The 10,788-nt window shown below is 43.6% G+C and overlaps 2 protein-coding genes across 9 annotated transcripts; one reads left to right on the forward strand and one right to left on the reverse strand.

Moving 5' to 3' along the window:
• Positions 1 to 212: 212 nt before the first annotated feature.
• LOC115685075 (uncharacterized) lies at positions 213 to 5,246 on the reverse strand. 8 transcript variants are annotated; one of them, XM_056307700.1, is made up of 9 exons: positions 5,100 to 5,246; positions 3,905 to 4,309; positions 3,495 to 3,615; positions 2,551 to 2,863; positions 2,309 to 2,381; positions 1,900 to 1,990; positions 1,749 to 1,828; positions 1,164 to 1,312; positions 213 to 722 (listed from the first exon to the last, which is right to left on the reverse strand). In XM_056307700.1, the coding sequence occupies exons 1-8, from the start codon at positions 5,151 to 5,153 to the stop codon at positions 1,178 to 1,180; spliced, it is 1,272 nt and encodes a 423-aa protein (XP_056163675.1). In that variant the 5' UTR covers positions 5,154 to 5,246; the 3' UTR covers positions 213 to 722; positions 1,164 to 1,177. The 8 variants fall into 8 exon arrangements, with proteins under 8 accessions (XP_056163675.1, XP_056163636.1, XP_030465938.1 ...); XM_056307661.1 differs by having other exon boundaries at positions 213 to 725; XM_030610078.2 differs by having other exon boundaries at positions 213 to 787.
• Positions 5,247 to 9,021: 3,775 nt separating this feature from the next.
• On the forward strand, positions 9,022 to 10,258 carry LOC115685076 (uncharacterized). Its single transcript, XM_030610079.2, has one exon. It carries the CDS (start codon positions 9,098 to 9,100, stop codon positions 10,163 to 10,165), a length of 1,068 nt encoding a protein of 355 aa, XP_030465939.1. The 5' UTR covers positions 9,022 to 9,097; the 3' UTR covers positions 10,166 to 10,258.
• The last annotated feature ends 530 nt before the right edge of the window (positions 10,259 to 10,788 follow it).

Consider the following 10,788-nt stretch of genomic DNA (forward strand, 5'->3'; position numbering starts at 1 on the left):
TGTTTCAAAGCATGTCAAGCAAAGTCACCTCCGCATACTTGAAAGTTTATGATGCCAGAGCCAAGAAACGGCCAGACAATTTCATTCCGTTCTCTTGCTTAAGAGGAGGGATAAGAGTGAAATTAGAGATCACATTTGACTATGTACTCTTACTTTAGGTTCTGTGCATTTAAGGTTAATTTAGGCACGCATCCATTCATCAGTCCCCAGTATTCTTCCATAAACATCAACGGGTTTAACCAGTCTGAAAGATTTCTTGTTCTTTCCACTAGACATGATACAATGAGATTACATAGAGGATGGCTAGGCTAACATACAGAGTGCCGGCGGAAATTTGTATCCTCGCCATGCTGGTCATACTTGCACTCATAAAACTCTTCAAGACCGCATATGTATAACACTCTTGTACTTTTTCTTAGAATATTCCCGACAGACTCTGCTTTGAAGATGGTACATGAAATAACTTGTTCTATCTAAACTATAACCTCTTCACCTCAACAAAACCTCAACATAGATAACGACACAACAGGGGAAAGAGCTATTGGTAATGCACATGCGAGCACACTTAGGTAGGAAACCAAGAGGAAACCGAGCGAGGAATGACAAGTCATAATCTGGTTGTCTGTACACGCTTGTCGGGGCCATGGTGACAGCTTCCACTATGGCCGAAACCTCCCATCTTACTGCAGCAAGCAGGCATGTGAGGAACCTTGACAAACTACCTGCTGAAACACGCCCTTCCACAGCTTCAGTGAATCGGGTTTCGTCTCTACCATCAAAGTTTTTCCTACATATTGGTATGAGAGAAATAATTATATCAGACTTAAGTCCTGCAGGAACAAAAATAGACAAAGTCCCACATCAAGCCCTTGAAATTGTTTCCTCTTTGCTTCAAACAGTTTTTTTTTTTCTTTTTGATGACCCAGGAATCCCCCGCACGGCCGATAGCCGGACGGGTAAACCTGGGGTGACGCTAGCGCAGAACCCACCACCACGGCGCCACACTTAAGAATCCCTAACGACTACGCTGGGGTTCGAACTCCGATCCCTTCGTGGGGGGACAAGAGCGCAAGCCAACGCAGCCACTGCGGGCGGTGGTTGCTTCAAACAGTTTGTGTCCATCTATTCCAAGAACGGTTCAAGTGAATCTAAAATTGCCACACCTGTGCAAGTCGATTCACACTGGGCTAGCATTCCGGGGAACTTGAAGTCTCCAAGTGTAGATTTGAATGTACAGTGAATTGAGGCTCATGGCTATCCCAAAACCCAAAACAGCCGATAACAGGATAGAATAGACTGCCTTCAGATGAAGCTGCGATGAGCATACAACACGTCGTTTGAAGCAGGCAAAACAATAGCAAATTAAATTGTATGCTGAAAACCAATATCTTGAGAGGGAAAACTATTCACTATTTTGGGATTCTCGCGAAAGGAAGTGAATATATTCTTCCTAAGAAGGGACAACAAATACTTTGGTAAAAACCCTCAAGTACTACAAGAAAACCGTGATGACTCCATGGTTTCAAATGATTATGCTTCACTAAGTTATTTGGGCTCATTCTTCATGTTAAACATGTAATAGCTTATAGCTTGTTTGAGCTATAATAGCAAAAAGTATTGTTCACTTAAAAAGGAGAAGAGCCTCGGAGTCTTTACAATTAAGTGCTGCTGATTGTGAACATATGTACAGAAGTGAAATCGTCATTCACATCATATTGCATCCAGGATGGCAAAACTCTATCACGTACCAAAGAATAAAACATATGGACAGTGATGGCCACTAAAGCAAACTCGAGAGCTGCATAAGTCCATATGTATTCCTTAATTGCTGCAAGATAAAAAGCTAGATCAAGACAATTCCAACTGAAAAGATGAAGGGATTCCTTACACAAGTCATACCTAGGATGATTGCAAAGACGGATGCCAAGAGGCCCAAGGTAAAAGAGAATGGTGCTGCTATGATAATTGCTTGAGATTTGAAGTCGTGAAGCTAGAGAAAAAAAATAAGAAATAGATTGATTATTCCTGCGCAAAATAACAAAGATAGGAAAATGATAATAGCAATTTTGGTGGGGGTTGAAGGAGGAATGGGTTCAGGTTCCTCTTTCAAAGAGTGAATGAGATAACCTCTTTCATTGAGTGAAAAAGATGGTTCAGTGTGCTTACTTTTCCTGTTATCTCTACACAAACTAGAGAATTATCCAGCATAAATTTGTGAAAATGTGATTATAAAACCATACTAACGCCCAGTAATAACGAATCAATAACTTTCACTACGTATATCTTTTTTCATGGCAAAAAGACTTACCAGTAGTTGCTCCAGGAAGAAGAAGTAGCATATTGTACTTATTAAAACAAGCACCACAAAATCCTGCCAGGCACTGCACAAATTGGGTAATTACTTGAGTCTTGAGTGCTCGACTAAGTTGTGAACAGTAAGGATAATTTGATCTGAAAGCTCAGAGTTGCACCAGCAAGACGAGATGATGAAACCCGGTTAGAAAGATAAGGCAACAAGTTTTAAAAAGTGTCATTGAAAGCTAGTCCAACCTCACTGTTTGTGAATGCAAGCTCTGTTGATTTTGTTCTTGTCCATTAGCGAGCTGAGCGGAGGTTGCTACTCGAAGCAAGGTCACGGGTAAATTCCGAACTTCTTGGCCACAGACATCACAGTTCTTGTTTCCTTTTGTGCTAAACCATTTAATTGCACAATCTTCGTGTAAAAGTCTAAGGGCACCTTTGCAGCTGCACTCCATCTTCAATGTATTTCCTTCCTCACATACTTCAAGACAAATCCTGCACACTGCTTCCTCTTCAGGAATCTCTTCATCAGCATCTTCCTCAGGAGCAGGAGCTATTTGATCTAATTTACCAAGAAATAGTGTTATATAGAGCCAAATCTGTCCAGAAATGACAAAATACTATCGGTTAATTTTCGTGAGTGCTCAGACTTTGAAGTTCACATTCGGATATGGTATTGTCTGGCCCATGGCCCATACATCAATGTACATTTCAGAAATCAATTATAACCCGAGTCGAACATTAAATGACTAGGCAAAAGCTGATGGATCTACATCCTGATCCTGAAAGTTTTGAGTACACATTATCTACCTATCATTATAATAGGGGTAATACTATAAAAGTCTCTTCAAGAAAATCTGATTGACCATAAACCGGTGAAGTGAAGACTATAGTACCAAACCAATTATGAAATTTTTAAATATCATAAGTTAAGTTACTCATGTCCAAAAGCTGATGGATCTACATCCTGATCCTGAAAGTTTTGAGTACACATTATCTACCTATCATTATAATAGGGGTAATACTATAAAAGTTTCTTCAAGAAAATCTGATCGACCATAAACCGGTGAAGTGAAGACTATAGTACCAAACCAATTATGAAATTTTTAAATATCATAAGTTAAGTTACTCATGTCCACTTGGCTCTACTATAAATCTAAGAACAGAAAGAGACTAAATAAGTTGCTATTTACCATCAGAAGAATCTGTCACAGGATGTTGCTTGTGGGCAGCAAAAGAAACAGATCTCACAATTACCATATTTCGACCCGGTACCGACAGCGACCTGGATACGGTGGCAGGAAGTGAACTTTTCTGCAAAAAGCATAATCAACCACATCAGCATCCATTCTAATTAGCTAGAAATTACCGAAATGACCCAATAACTCAGCACTATCAACTCTTGTCGAAACAAGTAAGAAAATGCCACTTAGCATCAATAACCCAATTGTCGTTAAGATCCATATAAGACAAACTTAAATCATAGAAGTACTCAAGTACTCTAAAAACTATGTTTCAAGACAAATGAGATGCTGAAATGCAGCAGAAGTAGAGACTAACACCATTAAAAACTTAATTAAGGAAAAGGATGCGGGGGACTCACTTGTGATTTATGCCTTTCACCCGGCATCCTTGCTGAAGCAGGTGTTGTGACAGCAGGGGACAGGTTGGATGCAGGCGTAACGGGAAGAGAGGTACATCTATTCCAACGCAACCCGGACATGAAATTGGACACTGAAGGACTTTCCGGAGGCGCCTTAGGGTCCGAACTGAGGAGGCAGCTTTTCTCGGCATCAGGTGCGAGAAGCTTCTTCTTGAAACTCAAAGCTCGCAAGAATCCTCCAGAAGACAAGCTACCTTTGCTGGAACCATGCGACTGGAGAAAGCCCTTACTGCTAGAGCTGCTGCCAAAATGCTTTGGAGGAATCTGAAGGGAAAGATTACTGCGCCTTCCACTAGGTGCAGGACCTAAAGCCTCCTCTGAGCCACTCACGGTTTTATCATCAAGCTGCATGTCACAGAGATGCCATGATTTCACTTTATGCCTTTCAACTCTAATATATCAATAGTGTTGTGTCCATCCTTCTTTTAAATGTACGCATGAGGTCAAACCATGTAAATCTAGCATTGAGTTTTCTCTCATTTTCTAATCTTGTTTCGTTTCGCCGTGAATTCTGAAAACCAATCAAATGTTCAAATGAGGTAAAGCTCTCATCTTTTGGAGGCAGTTGTATAATTTCAAAAAAAAAATCATAGTTCCTGCTAAATTTCCCACCATCCGCAAATTTCTCAAAGCCTCCGTAGGGGTGGCAAATCGTATGCCGTCGCCGTCGCCGTGTCCATCATCAGTTCCAAACTAAAGTAGCCCATATTTAATCGCACTCGTGTCATCTCGCATTCGGGTTACTCCACTTTTTTCCTTTTTTTTCCGATAGGTCTCCCCACTTTTCTCACGCAAGCCAAATCAAGAAGATCTTAAGCCATAGCTCAAGCAAACTTTCGCAGCAGCGAGAGCAACGGAAGCGGAAGACGGCGGTGGAGGGGGGGCGCGCACAACATCGAGCTCAAAGAGCTCAGCTTGCACGGGTTCAGCCAAAACCGAGCAGAAATTGGAAACGAAACCAAACGCCTAAACGCCGACAACCCATCTCTTCTTATCCCGGCAAGAATCCGACCCAACCCATATCACCTGCTGGTGACAGCCGCAGACCCCACTACGGACCTCGATCTCACACGAAAAAGGAAAACCCAAGAATTCGCAACGCGAACAGAGAGGGAGGGAGGGAGGGAGAGGGGACCTGGGGAGAAGCCTCTGCAGGCGTGGGAGGCGGGTGAGCTTGAGTCGCTTGCATGATCAGACAAACAAATTCAGCAGCAGCAGCAGAAGAGAGAGAGAGAGAGAGATGGAGTCCGAGGAGTGTGTGCTGCTGCTGGATTTTCGGATGGAACACGAGTCTTATTTTCAATGGTATGTCGTCCCTTTATCAAATTCATTTCGCCCCCTTATTTTCCCACGTCGTATCAAGCGGTGGTGGTTGAGAATACGAGACAGACGGACGGACGGACAGACGGACAGCGAGAGAGAGAGAGAGTTTGTCCGAGGGTCGCCGTCACGTTGGGTCCCCATGCCGCATCATCATCCCCCTTTTCCGGCCGCTCGTGCTGTTTCGGTCCGGCGACGGCCCCGGGTTTTCCCTCGTGCCGGGGACCGAGCGGCCGGACCCTCGCGGCAGGCGCGACCGATCCCGGGAGACCGTCGGAAGGCCACCTAACGGCCGTCTCCGCCGCCGCGGAAGGACCGCCGTCGACGGATTATTCCGGCAGGCCATTGAAACGAGACGGAGTGGGTCTTATTAGTCGTAATCAATTGCCAAGAAGAGGACTCCGGTAATGGCTCGCGAGGGGTCAAAGGTCTCGGTCGTCGCATTAAAGAGTGTGGTCCCCCCACGTCTCATCATGGCGCATCAGCGCCCCCCCGAAGGAAGAAAGGGATGTGTCTTACCCACCTACGAAGCGAAGCTCCTGCTCGACGCGCCACGTGTACGTGTTCTTTGGGACTCGGTAAATCCGACGCGGACGCCGGTTCGGGTTAAAAAACGTCGATCGCATTTAAATAAGGAAAAATACCTCTAAAAATTCCAAATTAAATCATTTATGATAAATTTATCTTGAGCTTTTTTTTTAACACAAAAAACCCAAACTATTCCACTTGTAACAAATTTAGCTTGAACTTTTTTTTGTGACACGAAAAATCCCAAACTATTCCACTTGTGATACATTTACCGCACAATACTTTAACCCATGAGTATTTTCGCCTTTTTCCTTTTTCTTTTTTTTCCTTTTCTTCTCCGATGGAGGGAAGCTGGCGAGGGCGGTCCTCGCCGGCGCTAGGTTGGGCGAGGGCTGCCATCGCCGGCGTCGGGCGAGGGCGGCCCTCACCGACTTCCCTCCGCCGTAGCCGGCAAAGGAAGAGAGAACAAAAGAAAAAAAAGAAAAAAAAAAGACGAAAATTCCCATGGGCCAAAGTATTGTGGGGTAAATATGTCACAAGTGACATAATTTGGAGTTTTTCGTATTACAAAAAAAAGTTCATGATAAATTTATCACAAGTGGCATAGTTTGAGATTTTTTGTGTCACAAAAAAAAGTTCATGATAAATTTATCATAAATGAAATAATTTGAGATTTTTTGTGATATTTTCCTTTTAAAGAATTGTATGAGACTTCTATTGGGTCGTGCTGCGAATTTTTTTACATTGTGATTTGTACAGTCTACCGCATCGCCCGCTGATTGAACATGCAGGGTATTGGCTTATGTTTTTTTTTTTAGCCCCGTCATTTCATCGCTGGACAGCAATTTGCCGGAAACTCACCCGGTCGAATGTCTCTACCTTGGAACTTTAGCACGCGCTACGCACGTGCGTGGACGTCTGTCCTTCCGTGTCATGGCGTGAACTGTTCCCATCTTCTTCTTTTTTAATGGAGCTAGTGTGATATTGTCATTGTTGTTAAGGAGAGTAGTCGATAATTTGCTAAACGGATTTTTGGACTTTTTTTAGGATGGGCACCATATTCTAGCATCCACGCAATAGACATTAGCTGGTGACTAATTCTAATCTTTTTGTTCGGTTGTGTCGGCGCGACGCCTCTTTTACTCGGGTCGGAACATTGTCACGACGGGGCGGCATCGCAAAAGTAGACCCCGATCGTCTGACAGCGGTCCCAATCGGCTCGAAAGGCAAGATGGACGGGTTTAGACGAGTATTTCCCTCTCAAGTTAAGCCCATCTTGGCCCCCCTAATCCGTCCTCTTGGCGGACCCTATCAAATTCGCTACAGAACATCCAAAACTTTGACTAATCCTAAGCAGAGCTGGGCAAGAATTTTAGACCTTATACTTGGGTTTGGCCAAATGTCTCTCGTGTTTTGCACTTCTCCGCTACGGGGGCCTATGGCTCAAGCCTTCTTCAACATCCAAAGCCATGATCATCTCCTGAGACTGCTCGAAAAAGAGGTGAAATCTGCCGTCGGCCTATCGTCGTCGCCATAATGGCGACCTCAACCTCGACGTGCCCGTGTGCTCACTCCGTCCCGCCTTCTGAAGATCGGAGGGGAGGAGGAGAATGAGTCACCGATCGATCGCTTTTGACCCCCCGATCACACAAAACTCGTGCCCTTCTTTGTGAAAATTGAGAGCATGGGACGGAGTTCAAAGTCGCCACGATGGCATTCTCTTCCTCGATGGATGTCATCCCTTGGATCGCACGGATTTCATGTGGGGTCCAATGATTCGGCGTTGGAGGTTTGTCGAGCTCTTAGATATATCTAAAGTCATACTATTCATATTTGCGCCAAAATCCTATTGGGTTTAAAAAATCAAAATTCGGATTTTATAATTAGTCTTACCACCGTCGATGTGCTTTCATATTATGTTGAAAAAGTTAAATGCTAGTGAATTATGTATACACAATAATCTTTGATAATGTTTTGCTATGAAGGAATTTATTATTGAACCATATTTTCCGAAGTTTCCTCTTCCACCCTTTTGACTAATAGGTCACAATCATAGACATCACCTGCATTTATATTCAATTTATTTTGCATGCGAGTGATTGGAGAAAAATATCGCACTTAAACTATGTATGTTACTTTCAACAAAAAAAAAACTATGTATATTATTATTCGGCGTCAATTTTTTTGTTGGATCTATACATTTGAGCAACTATGTTAATCGGGTATTATATTTTTTTATTAAAGTGTCCTTTATTTTCAAAAAATTATTCCTTTAGTCAAATGTTGCAACTTAAGAAATTACTTACAACATAGCTTGACATATATTTTATTTTTTGTTTTCAAGTGTTTGAAGAGAGTAAAAAGAAAAAAAACCATAGAGTTAACATTAACGGACAAACGTGTTTTTAAAAAACTTCAATGAAAACTTTGTGATGAAGAGCTTCTCTCGTTTAACCTCTCGATGCATTTTTTTCCTTATGTTAAATTATTGAATTTTATAATATAAAGCAATGTCCTTGCTTATCTAATTTAAATAGTAGTCACGTCGGTTAATGGTAAAAGGAATCCATTAAACAAATTAGGGGTGAGTATAGTTCCAGGGTAAAACCTGAAACCTAAGAGGACTGGTACAGGTTTTAAGGTATGCAAGGTGGATTTTAGGTTCCAAAAACTGGGTAACCTGTTTTGACGGGTAAATTCTAGGTTCTAGGTAAGTGGAACCTGTACCTGTATTTTTCTTGATCTATGTCTTCGCGTGATTCTACAGTATTTTATTTTATAATCTGGAACTACTAATATAAGCTTCCATTTTATAACCGAAATTCTTACTTTGTTAATATTTAATATTTTTGTGTCTAAATATAAGTTGTTATCAGTGATTGGTAATCATAAAAGGTGATGATTCATTGCAATCGTTCAATTAATAATATACATGGTAGATTCCACGTTCCAAAAAGTTAGAAACCTTTTCAAGGGTAGGTTCCAAGTGGAACCCGTAAAAAAATCTGGAATCGTTCACCCTCGGGATAAATCACCAATTACCCAAATTGTGAAAAAACTAAAGCATTTAAATTCGAGGGCCCAATTGGACAATTTACATAAGTTGAGAGGACCAAAACTTAGAATTCCAGGAAGGTTTTCAAACTCCCCGGACGCCTCTATAAGTAGATATTCCCGTTCGGCTCCCTTCCCCTCCTTTACGACTTCAAAACTTCATCTCGTCTCTATCTCTCTCTCTCTCTCTCTCTCTCTGTAAGTGATAGATATCTGCAAGATCCATCGTCAATGGTTAAGCGCCGGCGAGCAGAGATCGCCAAGATCGCCGGCTCCGCCGCGCCGCTGGTGATGTGCTCGGAGAGGCGTGAGAGCCCCTTCAAGGAGGCCTCCGAGCTCTGCCGCCCCTGCGGCGCTCGCGCTCCCGCCGCCGCCGCCTTCTCGACCGCCGGCGAGCCCTGTTCTTTCGGTTACCCCTCTGCCGAAGCGATAATCTCGGAGCACATTCGCGGGGACGGCGGCGTGGCGCCGCCGATGGGCGTGCCCGAGTGGGTGGACTGGTCTGAGAGCAAGTGGGGTTCGAGCGCGACAGGGGAGGACGTGGGGTCCCTGATAGCGAAGCACGACGCTGTTCGTGATCGTGTGAGCAAGAAGTTGGAAGATCTGGAGAAGGGTTCATCTGTCCCGATCGGTGCTGGCGATTCTGAAGCTGGGTTCGGTTGTAATTCTGAAAATTTGAGCGTTTTCGAGAGTTTTGAAGCTCGTGTCCCAGCTCTCTTTGAGGATTGCCTCTGCGACGGCGATGGCAACGCTTTCTCGACTTCGCGGGAGAATTCGGCCGCTGGCGGTGGAAGTTTGAGAGTGGACTCCACCCCCATCTGCTCCCATCTTGAGGGGTGTGGATTTGATCCGGACAACTTTCTTAGTGTGTCCGGGGACTGCGTCAGTGACGGTAACCCGGCCATCGGCGGTGGAAACTCGGGAGAGGAGCCGATGCTCTGCGACGAATGCGGATTTAATCCTGACGAATTTATTAGTCTCCTGGAGGACTGCGCCGGTGACCGTGACCGGGACAGTTTCTTGACTTTGCCGGAGAACTCGGCCATAGGCGGTGGTGGAAGTTCGGGAGAGGAGCCGATGCTCTGCAACCTTGAGGAATGTGGATTTAATCCTGATGAATTTCTTAGTCTCCTCGAGGACTGCGTCGATGATGGTGACCGTGACAGTTTCTTGACTTTGCCAGAGAACTCCGCCATCGGCGGTGGAAGCTCGGGAGAGGGAGAGGAGACGATGCTCTGCGATCTTGAGGGCTATGCCAACAACTTTCTTGCACTTGAAGATTTGGATGTTCCTCTGTGATGTAAATGTTGAACATACGATGGTTTTTCTTGTTAAACTGCATTGTACAGGATTTGATTTCTCTATTTACACAATTTCCCTATTTACAGTTCACTGGTTTAATGGCATTGGCTCTCTCTGCTTTTTCTTATTCACGTTCTTGATAAGTGGGATTTAATCATTTTTTCTAATTATGGAGGACAAAGTTTAAAAACTTCATGAAGGCATAATCTCAACCAAGCCAAAATTTGATATATTGTCATACCAACAAGATGACCAGACACATGACTCATAATGAGTTATGAACATTGAATATACTAACTGAAGGTATGAAAGCAAAGCTGTTCGATCAGTAATCCGCGGAAGAATGACCATGGTTCTCAAGCGATGTTGCCAACACCAAATCCAGATCGTGTGCTGGTGTGGCTTCAGAAGCATATACGATAAACTTAGTCCCTTCATTTCTTTTTCCCCTGTAATGGATCTGGTTGTGGATGTTTAGACTCATTATTTGCACATCTAAAAGGACATTGTGCAAATCTAAATAACTGTGATGGGATTTTGAATGGTGTAGTGGGAGTAAAGGAAAGAAAGCGAAGACTTGGTCCTTGTCAAAGTGGACCGAAAAATCACGAGACTTGAGG

The sequence above is a fragment of the Syzygium oleosum genome, unplaced genomic scaffold (genome assembly GCF_021117445.2).
Source record: "Syzygium oleosum isolate NSW1041296 unplaced genomic scaffold, Sole_v2.1 Sole_v2.01, whole genome shotgun sequence".
Classification (NCBI taxonomy): Eukaryota; Viridiplantae; Streptophyta; class Magnoliopsida; order Myrtales; family Myrtaceae; genus Syzygium; species Syzygium oleosum.